The sequence below is a fragment of the Periophthalmus magnuspinnatus genome, chromosome 12 (assembly GCF_009829125.3).
Source record: "Periophthalmus magnuspinnatus isolate fPerMag1 chromosome 12, fPerMag1.2.pri, whole genome shotgun sequence".
Classification (NCBI taxonomy): Eukaryota; Metazoa; Chordata; class Actinopteri; order Gobiiformes; family Gobiidae; genus Periophthalmus; species Periophthalmus magnuspinnatus.
This window is the reverse complement of record NC_047137.1, coordinates 10956991-10978311: the sequence shown is the minus strand read 5'-3', so window position 1 is coordinate 10978311 and position 21321 is coordinate 10956991. Positions and strand designations below refer to the sequence as shown.

General features: G+C 42.1%; 1 protein-coding gene across 1 annotated transcript in view; it reads right to left on the bottom strand.

Moving 5' to 3' along the window:
• si:ch211-127i16.2 (probable flavin-containing monoamine oxidase A) overlaps window positions 1-12212 on the bottom strand; it is a 120342-nt gene extending 108130 nt beyond the window's left edge. The window contains exons 1-4 of the mRNA XM_055225653.1: window positions 12141-12212; window positions 11838-12000; window positions 4777-5127; window positions 4612-4699 (exon numbers count right to left, since the gene is read on the bottom strand). Coding sequence (XP_055081628.1) covers window positions 4612-4699; window positions 4777-4894 — 206 coding nt within the window. The 5' untranslated portion in view covers window positions 4895-5127; window positions 11838-12000; window positions 12141-12212. The remainder of the gene's footprint in view (window positions 1-4611; window positions 4700-4776; window positions 5128-11837; window positions 12001-12140) is intronic.
• Between the last annotated feature and the right edge of the window lie 9109 nt (window positions 12213-21321).

The window sequence follows — 21321 nt, the reverse complement described above, 5'->3', positions numbered from 1 at the left end:
AAGAGTATCTAAAGGTTTCAAAGTAGATGCAGAAGTCTGTATTTATATTACATCTTCATAATCTAGTACAGAAAGAAAAGTAGCTTGAATGATTTCTTTTCTGTAATTCAATGGGATACAACATTTGTTTTAAGTTTAAATGTTTTCATCAAGCCAGATATATAAGATATTTATAGGTGATGACTCGTTCAATCGATGTATCATTTAATATGTGAAAATTTGTAGCTTACACATCATTTAAATGTTTTTTTTTAATTTTTTTTTTTAGAAAAGATCATATAAAAGTTTTGCATATCAAACAGGCCTAACTCTTTTGGGACACTAGTCCTATTTCAGATTGACCGGGATTGAGTTGTCGCCTGGGAATTAGGTTTGTTAGTAATACTGATGTCTACAAGATATTCCTGAAACCTGCACATTAATTCAATAATCAATTGATTGCACATGCCTGGTTCAAACCTATCCTGGACTTTTTCCAAAGAGCAGTGAAGAGTAGCCCATTAAGTACACTTTGGAAAACTGGATCCTATTCAGTTCTATATCACGTATTGTGGATGGTGCAAATGGAGAGACAGATCAGTTTGAACTCATTCCCAGGGGCCAGTGGCAGCTCAGAGCCCTGCCTCGGTCATAAGGGCAGTACAGGGAAATGCAGTGAGGGAGTGGACTTTGGCTGCTGGGGGGACACAGCATTCACTTTTATTAACACAGTTTTCTATTGTGGAGGTGCAGATAATGCAGCAAATCTCAACCCACTCTATGTGCAATGTCCTTTCAAAAAATGAAATAAATTATATAAAAAGTAGGCTAAAGCTTTCCATTATCAAAATGCCACATACAAGAAATACGGAAAGTGCATTTTTGTGCAAGTAAAGATACATTATGTGATAAAGTATTGCAAAACATATAATCAGAGTTTGAACAATCATGTTTTACTTATGTATGTTTTTTAACCAGGCCTCAAATCTTGCAAATCTTGAAATGTTTCACAGTATGGCATTAAACTTATTCAAGACAAGAAGGTACAACCTTAGAGATTAGATCTGTGGAGAGGCAATCCCACTCAGTGTAAGAACAGCTACAAAAAATTCAAAACAGTGAGAGTGGGAAAAAAAATCAAGGTCAAAAAACGTTATTTGTTCTGTTTTGCAAGCCTGCGACCAGCTTGTTATGCAGTAAAGAAAACGTGACAAAATCATAGAATTTAAATACATGTTTGATGCCTCAGTTGTAAGAAACCCTCGTATGTATCTAAAATTTGCCAGATTAAATTTTAAGGAGTTACACTTTTTTTTCTTTTTTTTTACATGATTCTTAAAGGTTAAGTTTGGGTCAAGAGTAACACCCAAGTAAGTAAAATAGTTCACATTTTAAATTTTTTTGTCATTAATATAGATATCTGGGTAATCTGAGTATTTATGCCTGTTTGTAAAATTGCAACTGTCTTTTCTAGATTTAATGTGAGACAAGAATTCTGCAGCCAGGCAGCAATCTTTTGCAATTCCCTTGTTAATCTCATGGCCACGTCAGCATTGTTTTTCCCATGAGTGAACAGACTGTATCGTCCACATACATGATGACATTTATACTGCACACTGAGGGGAGATCATTGATGTACATAATGAAAAGCAGAGGCCCTAATATAGAGCCCTGCGGAACTCCCATGGTGCAGTCTTTAATGGGGGATAGTGTGTGATTTATTCGAACACACTGTTTCCTGCCACCCAGGTATGATTAATCAAACGATTAATTGGATTACGACAGTCCAAAATTTGATAGTTTCCTTAATAGGATACTGTGAGCTTGTTTCTAAATTGCGCATCAATATTTCATTACATTTCCAGAGCACAGCAAGTAGCAGTGGTGTTAAAATGATAATGAGACAGTTGACCTCTCATCTCTCTCTTAGTGAGGTTGAATTAGCCACTCAACAATAACTACTATACTAAATAATTCAAAATAAAACTGCTAATAAATATAATCCGGTGCTTTATTTCGCCCACGTGTTGTTGCTCTCCCTGAGTCACACTTGTGATGGAGGAGCAGATGTGTTGTGAAACTGAGCCATATCTTTTCATTAGGATTCTCAAACTCAGGGATGGGAGCAGGCTATCAAGTAACAAATGTTTGGTTTGCGGATAAATTATGTGATTATCCATTCTGAAAACAGCTAATTGGATCCCGTATCTTCAATCAGAAGCTATTCACAATTATAAACGGGTTTGTGCGTCGGGAAAGGGATGCTAAATGCAATTTGAAAAGGGATCTGAGTCAATGGTTTTAGGATGAAATTTGATTAGCATAAAAATAACAATTATATCATAAGCTAACTGCAAAACGAACGTGTGCTGTCACCATAACAACAAATTAAAAATATTGGTGCGGAGTCATTTCAGTTATTGCGGGGGTGGTATCATGGCAAACACAAAACCATCCATTTTCTTCCCCTTATCCCGGGCTGGGTCGCGGGCACAGCAGTCTAAGCAGGGACTTTGAGACTTCCTGCACCCCAGACACTTCCACCAGCTCTTCCAGTGGGACCCCAAAGCGATCCCAGGCCAGCCGAGAGACATAGTCCCTCCAGCATAGTTTAGTTTGTTAGTTTTAGTGAACTGAGAGCCTTAAGCCTGAACTGAGAGACTTAATGTTGGCTTTTTTGCTATTGATTTTGCAAAAAAAGTGTAGAAATGTCTCCATGTTTTTGCTTTTCCCGAAATATTCCACAGTATGACATTAAATCTCCATGGTGACGATAAGATTAGTTTTAGTCAGCGTTTAGTCAAATAATTCTTTTTAGTTTTAGTCATGCTAATTACATCAATTTAGATCTAAGACAGTTTTAATGCAACAAAAATTATCCACACATCATTTGTTTAGTTTTTATTATTTTACAAAAATATATCAATGCTAGTTGACAAAAACACGTAATGATTCAAACGTAAAGTTTTAGTTGTTCTGGTTATGTTTTAGTTGTTCTGGTTACTTTTTTTTATTTTAGTTAGAAAAACATGAAATTGATGAAAACTAACCATTTTTAGTTTCATTTAAGTTTGTTTCATTTATGGGTGTTTGAGTAAGCTTGTTTATTTTGGCAGCAAAAATGTTGAAAAATGTTTGGCTCCACTGCATGATGTCATCAGGTGGTAATCCAGGAAGTGCATGTATACATACACTGCACACACTTTATGCTCACCATTTGTGTGTTACATTTACTACTTATTTCTGTATCTGTTGTTGTCTTTTTATATTGCCAACCAATGTTAAGGCTTTGGTTCTATTCAAACATGAAGTCTAGTATGGCCTTAGTTATAAAAAAAAAATTAAAGGAGTCAAAGGGATTACTAGGAATTAAAAAAAATATTTTAAGTGTAAAATATTAGAGGAGCATTTCACATTTGAAAACATAACCTGCCCAAGACGGCAGCAACAATAAATACACAATTTAAATTTTGTTGGTCAGTTTGATTTCTTTGCATACAAGCTGTCATGTAGAAACAACAAACTGATCCACCCTGCACTGAAAGATATTTTAATATTTAATTACAAATGCTTTTCCCTCCCATAGCGACATGAGTATCACCCCTTAAAGTAGCACCTACATACACTAAACTTTACAGACTTCTACTAGGTTTTTTAAATCTAATTCCAAGTCTGATTTATTGAAGGTTTAACTCCAAAAAAATAGGTGCCTAAAATAACGAATTTTTAGGCGACTTTTCAGTGAGATTTAGTTTACTCAAATATTAAATAAGATATCCAAAATCCTCTTTGTAAATTTATAGTAACTAATGTTTCAACAAAATAGAAGCAAGAAAAACAAACTTGTCTCTGTTCATATTTGTTTCGAATGTCCCAAAAAGGGTTCATTTTGGCCATTCTTACACAATCCCTTACATTACCTGCATGAAGATTTTATTGTTTTGTAGTGTTCCACATTTATAGCATTAAAAGACACATGCTATGCTTTCTTGTGGCTTTATTTCCCTTTTAAATGCTTTTGGTCAATTTGGGATAAGAACTGAAAATAATTTTGCTATGGGTATAAAGTCAGTATCCCCTGTGAATGCTATTCTAATAGAGCCATGTGTTCGTTGTGAAAACAGTTTGACAACACAATGAGTGTAGTGATGGTTTATGGGCTTAAAACTCTGCAGAAATCTGGAGTTTTATCTATGATGCAACAATCTGTGCAAAATGTGAGTGGCCATTTATGAAACAAGCATGGGTGCAAAAGTAAAACTCCAGGTATGTTTTTTGGCAAGAAGACAGCAATGTAACATGGTTGAAAGGTTAAAAAAAAGCCAATTTTGTAAAATATGTATACATACGTACGTACGTAATATGTATATAGGTCCACTATGTTACTTTTTTTTTACTTCACAGCATTGTACTATGACGTGAACTAAATTGCCCTTGCATTGATTAAAGATTAGTGTGCTGCAACTGTTTTGACCTGTAGCTTGGCCTGTAACTTGACCTGATCACGTGTCCTACCTATCTTCATGGAGATAGGTACATTTAATGCTATACAGTGTCATTAAACATTCATGGACATGGTCAGACTGTGGACTTTTTTTTTACAAATATGAATATAAAACAAGTCAACATTACCTCCCAACCCACTGTCCTCCAAAGTCCCAGCGGTCCTTCCCATTGGCTGCCGGTATTTCACATGTCACTGTGCGCCCACCCACTCGATCTACACACAAACACAACATTTCACCTTACATGAACTCAAATCCTCACTTCTTTCAACTTAAAAATAATAACTTCTACCTTTGCCTTCAAGAACCAAGATTTTCAGCTTGGAGTTTCTCTTCCTGAGCACATGAGCAGCAGACAGGCCGGACAACCCAGCTCCCACTACAATAACATCCCAGATTTCAGCTGTCATGTTGGATATGAATGGTTCTTGTGAATGAATGGAAGTTGTGGTTCAGCCAGCTTTTCTAGTCCATATCGGAGAAGTTTATCTGGGAGTGTTTCGTAAGCGGCGCACTTTGGAACGGAGAGCTGCAGTGACTGAGTGACCTACTTGGCACCGTGTAGAGAGGCCAGCCTGAGTGATGTGTCAGTCCCAACAAAGGGAGCCAGAAGGGGACTGAGATCCAGGGGACAGAGAGGATACTGTAGGAAAGAGGTCAAAAAGTGAACTGTGAAAGAGGAGTATGAAAAGGCTTTCTTTTATAAACCAACATGTTAAGTCATCGATTTTTATCAGTACATTTTTGTTACACTTTAGTTTAGTGACCATTATTTATGAGTAACTAAATGATCATCTGCATGTTGGTTAGCTAAAAATAAAGATAATAGTTAAAGAACGGGTGTTTCACTTCTATGGGGTATGAACTGCTAATACATAACAGATTTAGCTCACTATGTTACTTTTTATTATTTGTCTCATAAGTTTTAGATTTGTTTTTGATGCTCTGAGTCTCCCTTCCCTTTGCGCTTCCTCCAAAGTCACTCCCCTTTCAGAGCACTATCACAACAATCGGCGTGCATTCCGCTAATTAAACTACTGCACATCGCATCAGGTTTGTGAAGTTGTAGCGTACAGTTTTGTATTCTGCTTTTGTATATTTATGGAGAATTGTCATCTGGGAGCATGGGTGAAGTAGTCTTTTGGGCAGAATCTTACAGGTAACCCGTAAGAAGGGTTCAAATAGGACCTGGGAGAGATCACTAGATTTTTCAAACATGCATGGATAATATGGATGAACCCTAATCCTCTTGAAGCATATTTCTTTAGGGAAAAACTTTATAACATTGTAGAAAGCTCTAAAAAGTTGATTTAGCATAATAAATCCTTCTATAAGGTAATGTCTTATAATATTCAGATGATGCTTAAAAACAGTGACCATGAGTATTAACTGAAAAACAAAATAGTTCATTGAAAAATTGATCTTAAATATAGTCATACAGATTAAAACATTAGAAAAGAGAAGAAAACATCAGCAAACATAAAAAATTGGAAATAAATGTGTTTTAAAGGACACAAATTATGAACATGTTTAAAAGCTCAAATACAGTGTTCCCACATCAAAAACATACTTGAAGTTGTATTTTGGTTCATTGAGAATCGTGTGCAGCAAGTCAGCTCGCTCTGAGCCAAAAAACTTGGTTTAAATCTTCCCAGGATTGTTGTGTCAGAGGTAGAAACCTTGCACAGTCCATAACTCATCTCCAGGGCAAGGAGGGAGGAACAGGTTTTCCATCTGCCATCTACTGGTGATACAAAAACAAACTTACAGATGGCAGTAACGCATAATATGTGTCCTTTAATGACACATGCATTGTCAAAGCAAATAAATGCAGCCAAAGCCTATAGCCTCTGCCTTATAAAAGACCCGAATTACAGTTGAAATAATACCGACTAATTTCAAAGTGTCACATTGAGGGAAAAGGCTACAGCGAGCAGCAGCTCATTAATTTGCACCTCTGATGGGGCCACTGCTAATGCCACACTCATTCACATGCAACGCTGTAATTACAGGTGGCAGTATGTAAAATTAGCTTTTGGACAATTGCCTTTTCACCAATATATTCAGTGACAGAAAAGTGGGACTTTTTGGTGTTTTTGCGGTTGTATTTAGCAGCAATGTTGAGTTATGTTTCTGACCTGAAAATCCATGTACTAACAACTGAATCAACAAAGATAGAAAGCTGGGTAACATTTATTTTAATAGCTGCATACTCTAAAGCTTTAACAAAGCATTAGTAGATATTTAATTAATCATTTGTTAATCATTAATTGTGTTATTAATAATTAATGGCGCTCTAACTGATTTTTACTGCCAAAAACGTGAAAAACATAACTCGTTCGCGTAACACTTTATAAGTTATTATAAAGTGTTACACCATATTTAGCCTTAATAAAGCATGAACAAAGACTTAATTAATAATGAACAAACAATTAATGATTCAGGCTTAATAACTATTTAATTACAACCTTAATTAACAATTAGCGATTAATTGGCCTGTGTTGTGTAGTTACTCATACTTATGTCACACTTAGTTAATCCTTAACTAACCATTTTTGTGTTTATTTGTAAATGCATATTTAAGTATCAACTCAAACACTTATTAATGATTAGTAAGCTATGAATGATGACAATGCTTTACTAATCCTGTAATACAATGATAATTCAGGCAGCTACTACTTGTTAAGTAAGTCTTTTTGAGAGCTTTTCTAAAGTGAAGAGTAATTATGCTTTATTAAGTATTTAAGGCTGGCCAAACTCCAGAGAAAAAATAATAGAATTTTCACATTATTTAAGCGTGTGATAATGATTAAGAAATGTCTAAGTAACTCCATTAGTTCGTGATTAGTTCAAGCAGTAACTAATACTCTTTAGTAAACACTTCTAAAGTACACATTATTTAGACTTGAGTATTTGTTAAGGTATTATACCAGTCATTATCTAAGCCCAGAGTGTCATGACCCATTTTCTCCTGAATTTTAACAGAGGTGAAAATCAACTCTACATAAAAACCAAGCCAAGAAACATGGATACAAAACATCTGGATGTGTATTAAAGTTTTCAGAACATTAACAAACACAATCAAAACATCTTATTGCAAACACTTTCAAATGTATAGCAACATTCTGGTTTATCATAAGTTATATGATACAAATAAATAAAATAAAATATTTAACAAGAAATGTGACTTTACAGTTTTGAGATCACATTTGAAAAGGTAAAAAAAAAAAAAGCAAGCAAGCAAACAAAAAAATTCAATAGTTTTGGAACCTCAATGGAACCTCAAAACTTGAAAGGCACATTTATAGTCACGTACTGGTACATGCAGCAGCCTGATGCAGAATAGGCTCTTCTTTAGGTACCAGTGGTTGCCCCTATAGGCCTGTGGTTAGTTTACTGTCCTGCATTCCTGCACAGGCTGTACGGGCAACTACTGGTATCTAAAGAAGGGCTTATTCTGTATTAGACTGATTCTGGGGCATGGACAAGAGAATCTTATGGATTTTTACCTATATATGTTTTACCTTTACATAATGTACAGTTTTAAAGCATTAATACATTCACCACTGAGCTCAGAATCAACCTGCCAGGTGAGCGGCAGGTGAGCGGCACGAGGGTGTGCGTCTGCGTGGTCTGCAGCTGGTGACACCATCAACACAAATCTCATCCTTCTGTTATGAAATCTAACTTTTTAAAAATCAAAATATGATTTGCGTATAGCACGTTCATAATACATATACTAAAGTACACATTTCTAAATTAAATATGAAAATGAAACCAGTGCACATTTGAGACCTACGTCACAAAATGGCGCAGAAAATGCGCCATTTTGTGACCATTATATATATATATATATATATATATATATATATATATATATATATATATATATATATATATATAAAATTATATATATTATCTATATTTGAGATCAATATTGTGGTTTATAATTGTAAATACAAAACAATTATTTACATTGGTGGTGCATTATTGTGGCTTTAAAGTCTATTCTCTGAGCCACAAGAGTCAGTGCAGAGACCTGAGCACAGGACTTATGTGCTTGTACTTCCTAGTTTTAGTCAGGACCCGAGCAGTAGTGTTCTGGATGTACTGTTCTATGTTAACGCTTGTTTGGAGAGGCCAGGGAGCAGGACGTTACAGTAGTCTAACCTACTGGAGAGACAAATGCATGGATAAACCTCTCCAAGTCTGGTTTAGATAGTAAACCTTACATTTTTGCAATGTTTTTAGATGGTAAAAAGCTGCTGATGTTATTGATTTGATGTAGCTGTTTAAGTTCACATCTGCGTCCATTATTACCCCTAGATTTCTAGCCTGGTTTGAATGGTTTAGAGAGCACCAACACTTTCTCTTTGTGTTGTGTATAAATCTGCTGCTTAAGGCCTAGATAAACCAAGGTTGGTAGAATATGTGGTACTAACGATCAACAAGTGTTTGTAAATGTGCTTATAATAAATGAGTAGTACTTTATTAATCATGAATTGTATTAAGTATTAAGTATATGATTCTTTCAGTATCTACTAGTACTTTGTTAAGGCTTCATAGTGTGCAGTTGTGAAGTGTTACTGAAAGCTGTGTACCAAGAGACATGCTGAGTCTATTGGCAGGCCTCCTGTGTAAGTGTGTCATGCCATCTTGTAAACTAAACTGTGCTATCAACCATTCCAAATGATTTCCTTGTTATGAATATTTATGGAAAAATAAATTATTATTATGCATGCAGATTTGTGTGTTTTGAAAATGGAACAGAAAAAGTTGTTCAAAAGAGGGAACCAGCTCGTACCACATGGTGAGTTTCAGACAGCATACTGTTTATTCCCTCACCTCTGGGTTATAGTCTTTCTTAGTGTTTGCATTTGAAAAATATGCTAATGTCCGTCTGCTCCCAGGAGACGTACAGAAGATTCTCTCATAGCACAGGCATTGTATTGTTGATTCGAGAACTGTGGAAAAGTTAGAGTGACTTTCAGAATTGTGTACATTTCAGCATTTTTCTGTGTCTGGACTTTTCAGTTTGGTGGCACAGCAGCAGCATCCCAGTAGGCAAACGTGGGGCGAGGATTTGAAGAGGGGTTATTACACTTCTATGGGGTATTGAGCCAAGCCACTTTATTTCTATAGCTCAACAACCAGACATTTGCAACATCAAGACAATATGGCTGTGTAATCCCTCAATCATCCAGGTATAATTGATAGTAGAAGAAAAATTCCAATCTATAAAATGGACAAAAAGTTGTAGGAGTGAAGTCGTTTTGTTGCTCATCCAAGCCGCTTCTTCAGTTCTGGTCAGATTGCTGGTGGACTAACACAACTATTGATTACAGTTTCTGTTTGTTGGCTAGGTCTAATGAGCCAACAAATAGAAACTGTAAACATTAGAAGTGTTATTTTCAGTGTAGTTAGCTCCTCCCTTCAGATAGATATGAGGCAGTGTGCACCAGTAATCTGACTAGAACTGAAGAAGCAGCTTGAAATGTTCTTCTTTACATGGATTGGGAGCTCATTCCAAAGTTTCAGGGCTATGACAGAGAAGGCCCTATCGCCTTTGGTTTTGAGAGGGGATGGAAGGACGCTCACTAAGTACTGTGAGGTTTATCTGAGGGCCCGAAGGACTGAGTAAGAGACCAGCATATCAGACAGGTAACCAGGGGCAACATCATTGAGAGTTTTAAAAAGAAATAATACAATTTTAAAATCTATTCTAAAGCCAGTGGAGTTGATTTGGGAGGTTGAAATGTCTTGCTTGATTTTGTGGACATAACCGTTACAAAAAAATTATAATAGAGGGGATTTTAAATATCTAATCTAGTATTTGAGCAAACTTGATCTTCCTGAAAATTTGCATAAAGGTATTTTCAAAGTTTAATACATTGTAGTATGTTTCCATCTTTAATAAAATACTTGAAATACAAAAAATCATTAATTGTACAGCTACAAATTAATAATAGTGAGCTTGTTATGATCACATGGTCGCATCCCCATCAAAGTTTATGCATCCTTTCTATCCTGTCATTTTACTTCTTTCTAAACCACTGAAATGCTCTGTATAAATATTCCTCATGCCAAAGAGTTAAAACTGGAGTGATGTGGTCTCTTTTTTACCGGTACCTGTTAAAATCCTGGCTGCTGCACTGGTGGTTATAAAAGCATGGATAATTGTTGCTTTGTCTTTGTGAGATAGGATTGGTTTTAATTTAGATATGATACAGAGTTGGAAGAAAACATTTCTAATAACATTACTTCTTTGTTTTTCAAACGTTAGGGAGGAGTCAAGATAAAGAACACGATTTATGACTGAACTCCTAACACATAACATATTTAGATCACTTTGTTACTTTTTGTTTTGAAAGCATGCATCCTTCTAATGAAACTACTGCATCAGATCAGGTTTGTGAAGTCGTAGTGTGCAATTTTGTATCACACTTTTGTACGTTTATGGAGAAATGCCGTGTGGGAGCATGTATCCTCTTGTGGGGTGAGCAATCGACATAATCGTACTGCTAACCAAAAGAAGGGTTCAAATAGTGCCCAGGAAAGATCACTAGATAACTCAAGCATGCATGGATGACTTATAAAAGATGAAGAAACATTAACACGTAATTCACAGTTTTTACTGAAAGAAAAACTAACTTCCAGGCATGTGTCCAAAACAAAGTAATCAACAAGTTTAAACAGCATGTGGAAAGTCTGAAAGGGCCCCCCAGAAGATAAAAAAAATTGTCAAACCCAATTGCAAAAAACAATATCCTTGTTATGTCCAGGCAATCTCATTTTTGTCAAGCCTAAAAATCCCAAAACAGCTCAAATTTGGATAAAATAAAAACATCACTAGCTGTTTTAACAATTTATTTAAAGTGGTTCGCTTTAATTTTGTTAGCGTCGGTGTTATTCGTGATAGGTAAATCTTTGACAGACAGGTGAGAAGGAGCCTTTGTGGATTTCTATTAATAATTCTTTTTCTCGTGACAGACACTTGCACAAATGCTGGAAGGCTGAGATAAAGTTGTCACAAAAAGTCAACCTGTATGTCAGTCTGGCAGCTTTTACATTTTATATGGAATCTACACAACTATAACGAGATATTTCACTGTCCTGTTACTACATGTAGCAGGGTGGAGTAACGGGCTGTTTTCCTATCTCCAAAGACACCGCAAACCACTCACCCAAGTCTCTGCTCGCATTAATTCAGTTTACACATGTTCTTTCTCAGAAATAATAAAGCAATAAAATGTTGCGTGACCGAGATCAATACAAGTTTTCACATGGTGGTGTTTCAGTACAGCGAAGCCGATGTGAAATGAGTCTGTAAGATGTGACTAGCAATCTCATTACCAGCAGATGGCGTTAGCGTTTAGACCGGGCGTCTCCAAACTGTAGCTCCAGAGTTACCAGTAGTGTAGTGTCATCAATATAACACCGACTTAAACCATTGGAGAAGGACTGGGTCCACAGTGGACGTTTTGTTGCTTTTATTTCCCTCTCCAGATGGTGAAAACTGAAAGAGAACAGTAACATAAGAGAACTGAATGTAACACGAAAATAAAGTTCATTCATCTTGTATAAAACTTAAAATTTCCGCTAAATAACATAAAAATATAGATAACTAGACATTTATTAACATATCGACAAACTTACAGCATTGCCATGTACGTGCTTCAAAGTGGATGGTGACAGATGTTGACAGATACCATGCCAGATCTCACATGCGTCTTGTTTGCCATGAAATCCGAAAACCGGAAGTAGCGCGGTAAAACCGGAAGTTGAATTATTCCGAAATATTTTTAAATTAAAAACCAGAATTAATAATGAAATGCTCATTCAAAAACACTTGTAAAGTATTATTAAACCATTTTTAGCTTTTTAATACATTTTAAGCATACTTATTTATTAAAGAAACCAATTACCACATTTTCCAAGTAGCTCGCTAAGGGATTTCTGCATTATACGTATTGTACAGAATAACTCAAAATTGGATGAAAGAAATGCCTCTACCATTTTAAGTGTATTATTTTGATGAATAACTTTGTGCACTCATAAATGGATAATGGTTTAAAGGCATCTAACTGTACCATAGTAAAAGAAAAATTCAAATCTGTCAATCGGACAAAAGGTTTTTGTCCACTTCTTTTACAACTGATCATACCTGGATGGCTGAGGGATTACACGGACATCGAACTGTACCCATCACTAAAATGAATAGCTCTCTGGTATTTTTGTTTTGTAAAGGTAGCTCGCCGCAGGCAAAAGGTTAGAGACCCCTGGTTTAGACTATAAGAGGCATCCACTTTGACCCTAACACACTAGCTGGTTGTGTCCCTCGGCTCTCCATGCTCAGGTACCCACAGTGTTTATGTAATAAATGTGAAGGTCATATGCAATATTTTGGTTTGTATCATAAGGCTGTGGTTAGGTCTGCAATGAAGGCTCCTGGGTGTTTTTTCATCAAGCTGTAGGCTACCTGCAGGAATGGTGTGTATCAGGTAGTAATGGGGCTCTTTTGTGGGATTCGAATCATTTGGATCTCTTCATTCAAAAGAGCAATTCAAAAGACTGGCTCTGTTACTATTTATTTATATGACAGAAACCAATGTGAGAACATATTTCATCTACAAACTAATCACAGAGTGAAACGACCAAGGCTTAAACATGTTTAAAATGGTTCAAACTGAGAGCAAGAGAGTGTGTACCCTTTGGAATTATGCACAATCGAAATAAAACAATAATTATAATTTTAGAACTAACTGTTATTATGATGCCAAATATGTTTGTTGTGCACAGATCTCTCACTCGTGTCGGCTGCTCTGCTTCTGAGCTGATTCTTGTGTCGCTTCATTGTAAATCAGTATAAAAATGCAGACAAATTAGAAAAAGATTCATCTATTTTTTTTAAATGAGATTTGGATTCAACTGTTCACATTAAAGAACCATTCAAAAGTGCCAACTCATTCATGAACATCACACTACAGACCATCACACCAAGAGATGTCTCCCTGCACTTATGTAGTCTGGGAATATAGGTGACTCAGGACCTTGCATTAACAGGTCACCATATTGTTATTATTGATTACAGATGGAGAGGATAAGCTTCGGAGCTGCAGAATAAGCGGGGCTTCCTTGTATTTCCTTGTTTTTGTTTTTGATAGAATGTGACATAGCAATAACTGTGTCTGACTCTGGTACAAACAAATAATCTCTGTATGAACTGTATTTGGCACCTGGGCTGGACCCGTGTCTTTTCCCCTGACGACGTTGCAACTGAAACTGAATTTTTACAGACAAAATGTACAATAAATAAGCTTGTTAACTTACTTGAATGATTTTTGCGCTACTCTATTAAATGAGCTTATCTGTGTCCTTATTAGTATTAGTTTGGCGTAGGCTGTGCTCTCATGTTAAAGGAAATGACCTGCAAATTAATTCAAAGTGCTTTACAGAATAAGAAAAACATTAAAATCACAATATGAACAAATCAAAACTTAAATAATCATCATAAAATTAACATTAAAAGGGAAGAGTGCAGAATAAAAACCTTTCAGTCATATGCACAGCTAAACAGAACTGTTTTGAGCCTGGATTTAAACATTGTCAAAGTAGAGGCCTGTCTCACATCTTTAGGAAGACTGTTCCAGATTTTAGCTGCGGAAAACTGAAACACTGATTCCCCATGTTTAGTCCTGACTCTGGGCACCAGCAGGAGGCCGGTCCCTGAAGTCCTCAGAGTGTGAGATGGTTCATATGGCACTAACATGTGGGAGATGTACTTTGATGGTGGTCCATGGAGAGACTTGTTCACAAACAGAGCTGCTTTAAAGTCTATTCTCTGAGCCACAGGAGCCAGTGCAGAGACCTGAGCACAGGACACATGTGTGAAGTACTTCCTGATTCTAGTCAGGACCCGAGCAGCAGCTGTTTTAATACTCGTTTGAAGAGCCCAGTGGTTTTGACAGTTTAACTTTGATTTTTACAAAGTTTTTTAGATGGTAAAAAGCTGCAGATGTTATTGATTTGATGTGGCTGTTAAAGTTGAAGTCTGAGTCCATTATTACCCCTAGATTTTTAGCCAAGGGATTGCACACACATTTTGTATTTTTAAATGATGGCTCACAAAAATTAGAAAAAAACAAAATCATATCTGAAGGAGCGATGCAAGAAACACAAATGTTCAAATCATTTCATATTGTCAACATAAAGCTATTGTCACTTGTAGACTTGCTCACAGTGGGAAAAGGAACCAAAACTTTAACTCAACCACTGTCGAATGTATTAACCAAGTAGCAGTAAAAGGATGACGTCTGAAACCCACTGAGGAATAAATGTGCTTAAGTAAATATAACTACCTACCTTTGCTTGTCACACTTGTCACTCACCAGCCATTTACAGCCTACTGCCTTTGCCTCTCGACCAATCACATCTCAGAGCAGTCAGGCGAAACGTACCCGTTAATCCTGCTCATATTCAGATGGTGTCGTAACGGTGCGGATAGGACCAAAGGATGCAGACCAGAGCAGTTTTAACAGTGTTTATTTACAGCGGTGAAAATGCAGTCTTTAAACAGGTCACAAGAGCAGGTACAGGAACCGGGGAGCGGGAGACGGGTCAGGCGGGTGCGGTGCAGGTAGAGGCGGGCAGGACAGGACCAGGACGGGGATAGAAGCAGGTGCGGTACCAGGGCAGGCGGATCAGACGAAGACCAGAGCGGGGAGCGGGTGACAAACCAGAGACCAGGACCGGACAGGAGACGAGACGAGCAGGAGACGAGACGAGCAGGAGACGAGACGAGCAGGAGACGAGACGAGCAGGAGACAAGACGAGCTGGAAGCGATACCGGGACTGGAACGTGGCGGCAGGAGCTGGGCGAGTAGAGGCAGGAATCTGGAGGGTGCATAAATCCAAATGAGCATTTGCCGGAAAGTACCATATAACAAAGCTTAGCAAGAAACATTCACGTTTTACACGCGGACGGTCTGGCACCGAGTGTAGACTGCCAAGCCTTCTTGTACTCAGCAGCAGGTGGTGGTGATTAGGCTGATGCACCCCAGGTGTGCACGGGAGGAGTCAGGCACTCCACCCAGCTCCAGACACACAGGTAGGGGAGGGGGAGAGAGCACGGGAGGACAGGGAAACTGACATCATGACAGTACCCCCCCCCTAAGGTCCACCTCCTGGTGGACCCCCAGGCTTGTCAGGATGAGCGCGGTGGAAGTCTCTCACCATGTCGGGGTCCAGAATGCGTGCCCTGGGCACCCAGGATCGCTCCTCCGGACCGTAACCCTCCCAATCGACGAGGTACTGGAGGCCCCTACCACGGCGACGAACGTCAATCAGGCGGCGGACGGTGAACGCCGGGTGGCCGTCAATGACTCGGGCGGGCGGTGGGGGATCGGCCGGAGGGCACAGGTCGCTGGTCCGGACTGGTTTAACCTGGGAGACGTGAAAGGTCGGATGAATCCGGAGAGACGGGGGTAACTGGAGGCGCACCGCCGATGGATTTATGATCCTCATGATCTTAAACGGTCCCAGGAATCGGGGGGACAGCTTACGGGAGTCCGTCTTCAGCGGGACCGTCTTGGCGGAGAGCCAAACCATCTGGCCAGGTTGGTATACGGGCGCCGGGACACGGTGGCGATCGGCCGTCGCCTTAGTGCGCGCTCCAGCCCGAAGAAGGGCCGCCCTGGCCTTCTTCCAGATCCGGCGACAGCGCTGGAGATGGCGCTGAACAGACGGGACGGCGAGGTCCCTCTCCTCCGTGGGAAAGAGAGGGGGTTGATATCCCAGCGATGCCTCGAAGGGGGACATACCAGTGGCGGAACTCACGAGGGAGTTGTGAGCATACTCTATCCAGGGCAGGTGAGTACTCCAGGTCGCGGGGTTGGCGGAGGCTGTGCACCGTAGGGCCGACTCCAGGTCTTGGTTGGCCCGCTCCGTCTGCCCATTAGATTGTGGATGGAACCCGGACGTGAGGCTAACCGTGGCCCCCAAACCGTCGCAGAAAGACCGCCATACCTGAGAGGTGAATTGGGTCCCTCTGTCGGACACGATGTCCACCGGGATGCCGTGGAGTCGGAAGACATGACTGGTCAGCTGGTCGGCAGTTTCTTTGGCTGTGGGGAGCTTAGGCAGGGCAACGAAATGGGCGGCCTTGGAGAAGCGGTCCACAATGGTGAGAACCACCGTGTTCCCCTGGGAAGGGGGAAGGCCCGTCACGAAGTCCAAGGCGATGTGGGACCAAGGGCGACGAGGAACTGGGAGAGGATGCAAGAGACCAGAAGGGGGTGAGTGGGAGGCCTTGGCCCGAGCACATACCTGGCAGGCGGCGACATAAGCCCGGGTGTCTGTGTCCATCGTGGGCCACCAGAAGCGTCTCCTGAGGAGGGAGAGAGAGCGACCGGCACCAGGATGGCAGGCGAAACGGGAGGCATGGACCCACTGGAGCACCTGAGACCGGACAGAATCGGGAACAAACAGTTTACCTGGAGGGCCGTTACCTGGGTCGGGGTCGTTGGTCTGGGCCTCTCGGACGGTGTCCTCGATATCCCAATGGACCGCGGCCACCACACACGAGGAGGGAATAATTGTTTCTGCGGTGACCGGGCTATCCTCCAGGGCGAACTGGCGGGAGAGGGCATCGGGTTTGACGTTCCGAGATCCGGGGCGGTAGGTGAGGAGAAAGTTGAAGCGGCTGAAGAAGAGGGACCAACGAGCTTGACGGGGATTGAGGCGCCTGGCGGACTGGATGTACTCCAAGTTTTTATGGTCGGTCCAGACGATGAATGGTTGCTCCGCCCCTTCGAGCCAGTGGCGCCACTCCTCCAAGGCCAGCTTTACGGCAAGGAGCTCCCGATCCCCCACGTCATAATTGACCTCGGCCGAGGACAATCGCCGGGAAAAGAAGGCGCAGGGACAGAGGCGGTTGTGGGGGTCGAACCTCTGCGAAAGCACGGCCCCCACTCCCGAGTCGGAGGCGTCGACCTCCACGATGAATTGCCGTGAAGGGTCGGGCTGGTGCAGGATGGGAGCGGAGGTAAATAGTCTCTTAAGCTTCTCGAAGGCTGTCTGCGCCTCAGGAGACCAGGCAAACGGCAAAGCAGGAGAGGTGAGTTTAGTTAAGGGCGAGATAACCCTACTAAAATCCCGGATGAAACGTCTATAAAAATTGGCAAAGCCGATAAATCTCTGGAGCTGTCTCCGGCTGGTAGGAACGGGCCACTCAGTGACAGCCTGGATCTTTTCAGGGTCAACTCTTACTTGGCCCCGCCCCACAATGAAGCCCAAAAAGCTGACCTCCTCTGCGTGAAACTCGCATTTCTCAGCTTTCACGAACAGTTTATTCTCGAGGAGGCGCTGGAGAACCTGGCGAACGTGCTGATGATGCTCCTGGGGGGACCGCGAGAAAATCAAGATGTCATCCAAGTAAACAAAGACGAATCGGTTAAGGAAATCACGGAGCACATCGTTGATGAGGGCTTGGAATACGGCAGGGGCGTTGGTGAGACCGAAGGGCATAACCAAGTATTCGAAATGTCCCAGGGGTGTCTTGAAGGCCGTCTTCCATTCGTCTCCCTCCCTGATGCGCACCAGGTGGTACGCATTCCGCAAATCCAACTTTGAGAAGATGGTCGCACCGTGGAGGGGCGTAAATGCCGAGTCCAGTAAGGGAAGCGGGTATTTATTCTTTACAGTTATATTGTTCAGACCCCGGTAATCAATGCAAGGCCGCAGGGATTTGTCCTTCTTAGCCACAAAGAAGAACCCCGCTCCCACGGGTGAAGTGGACGGGCGGATGATTCCGGCAGCCAGGGACCCACGGATATAGTCCTCCATTGACTCGCGTTCAGGTTTAGACAGGTTATATAGCCTGCTAGATGGTAGTGGGGCACCCGGCAGGAGGTCAATGGCGCAGTCATATGGACGGTGGGGCGGTAAAGAGAGGGCCTTGCTCTTGCTAAAAACCTCCCCCAGGTCGTGATATTCAGCAGGCACCGAGGACAGATTGGGGGTGTCTGGGGACGGATCAGCGACAGGAACGGACCTCCCGGCCGGAGGGAGGGCGGACCGAAGGCACTTGGCGTGGCAATCGGGACTCCAGCCCGAAACTCCGCCCCTGGCCCAATCGAAAACAGGGTTGTGGGCGCGTAGCCAGGGGTAACCAAGGACCAGAGGAGAAGCGGAGGAGGACAGGACATGAAACTGACGGTTCTCTTGGTGGTTGCCGGACAGAATCACGGTGACAGGTTCTGTGATGTGAGTGATGTGCCCCAGAAAACGTCCATTGAGCCCCTGGGCATTTAAGGGGCGTTCGAGGGGCTCCAGGTAGACCCCGAGCTGCTCCGCGACTTGGGCATCAATAAAGTCCCTCTCAGCCCCGGAGTCGATAAGGGCGGAAACGCATAAGGTCTCTGTGCGAACGCACAGGGTGGCGCTGAGCCGCAGTCTATTAGAAGAGTCCAGGATGTGTTGCTCGCCCACCAGTACTCCCAGTGCTACTGGTGGGCCCCCCCTTTTGGCCGAACTGGGCAAGTGACCACATAATGTCCGCGCTCACCGCAGTAGAGGCAAGCCCCGGCCAGACGACGCCTCCGTTGACGCTCCTCGGCCGACACAAGGGTCCTGTCGAGTTGCATGGGCTCATCCGGCGGGGGCGGGGCAGCGCGTGGCTCCGGCGGGACCGGTGACCGGCGTCTCTCTCGGCGACGAGCCCGTAGGCGGTTGTCTATACGGTGAGTGAGGGAGATGAGGGTCCGCAGGTCGGGGGGTTCGTCCCGGGAAACCAATTCATCTTTCAAAGTCTCGTTCAGGCCCGACACAAACACAGCCCGCAGCGCGCTGTCCGTCCAGTCCAGCTCCGCCGCATGTGTCCAGAATTCAATGGAATAATCCGCTACCGTCCTGGAGCCCTGGCTGAGAGTCAATAACCGGGAGGCAGCATTGTCCTGGTAGTGCGGGTGGTCAAACACCAGCTTAAACGTGGACACAAATTCATTAAAATCCAGGCTATCCACAGACGTCTTCATTAGGCGCGCCTCTGCCCACTGGAGAGCTCTGCCCCGGAGTAATCCACATATATATCGGATCTTGGTGGCCCCCGAGCTGAAACGAGAAGGGCATTGCTGGAACATGAACTCGCACTGGAACAGGAATCCGCGACAGAGGTGAGGTTGTCCAGCATACGGCTCCGGATCCGTGCCTCTCGGCTCCGGGAGGCGTGGCGGCGCTCCGGCTGCAGCAGGCGGGGTGACGAGGAGCGCGGCCACCTGGTGGTTAAGCTGTGCCACCTGCTGGGACAATGTCTGATTTAGCTCCAATAGAGTCCGAATGGATTGTTCATGCTGACCCAGCACCGCCGCGGGGTGAGAGTGCGTGAGGCGGCGCGTCTGGTCCGGATCTGAGCCTGCTTGGTCCATAGTGGCCAGAGCGTTCTGTCGTAACGGTGCGGATAGGACCAAAGGATGCAGACCAGAGCAGTTTTAACAGTGTTTATTTACAGCGGTGAAAATGCAGTCTTTAAACAGGTCACAAGAGCAGGTACAGGAACCGGGGAGCGGGAGACGGGTCAGGCGGGTGCGGTGCAGGTAGAGGCGGGCAGGACAGGACCAGGACGGGGATAGAAGCAGGTGCGGTACCAGGGCAGGCGGATCAGACGAAGACCAGAGCGGGGAGCGGGTGACAAACCAGAGACCAGGACCGGACAGGAGACGAGACGAGCAGGAGACGAGACGAGCAGGAGACGAGACGAGCAGGAGACGAGACGAGCAGGAGACAAGACGAGCTGGAAGCGATACCGGGACTGGAACGTGGCGGCAGGAGCTGGGCGAGTAGAGGCAGGAATCTGGAGGGTGCATAAATCCAAATGAGCATTTGCCGGAAAGTACCATATAACAAAGCTTAGCAAGAAACATTCACGTTTTACACGCGGACGGTCTGGCACCGAGTGTAGACTGCCAAGCCTTCTTGTACTCAGCAGCAGGTGGTGGTGATTAGGCTGATGCACCCCAGGTGTGCACGGGAGGAGTCAGGCACTCCACCCAGCTCCAGACACACAGGTAGGGGAGGGGGAGAGAGCACGGGAGGACAGGGAAACTGACATCATGACAGATGGGCACTAAACCCTGAGGATATTTACATTACAATTAACATCTGCTGGGTAAACATGAGGTCATAGCATATCCACATGGAGAGAATAGAAAGAATAGAGAGAACATGCTTCATATCCATGCAATGTGAGCAAAAGCTAATTAAAAATGCTAAGAGTTTTTTTTTTTAGGTTTTTTTTTTTTTTATTAAAGTACATTATGAGACAAAAATTGTACACTTTTATCAATTTAAAACATCTTCTGTAGTTTAATTAGTTCATCATGCAATATTTTCATGTATAAATAAGGAGTTTTATGTGTTAAAATGTCCAAAATTACACATATTTGGGGGAGTTAAAATGTCTTGCTTGATTTTGTGGACATAAACATTACAAAAAAATAAAAATAAAAAATGCAGATGCGATTTTGAATATGAAATTTACTATTTAAGTAAACTTGATTTTACTGAAAATTAGCATCAAAATTCAAAAGTGTATTACATTGTTGCATTGTTACTGTATTGTACTACAAGAATAATAAACTTCATGTTCACGTCCGCTTTCCCATCAAAGTTTGTGTAACCCTTTTTTGTATCCTGTCATTTTACTTCCTTCTAAACCACTAAAATGCTCTATATAAATATTCCCTCATGCCAAAGACAACAGGTGCAAACAGGTAAAACAGGTGAGGCAGGACCAATCAGATGGATTATGCTAATGAGGGGGAGGCGGCTTGAGTGAGTGAGA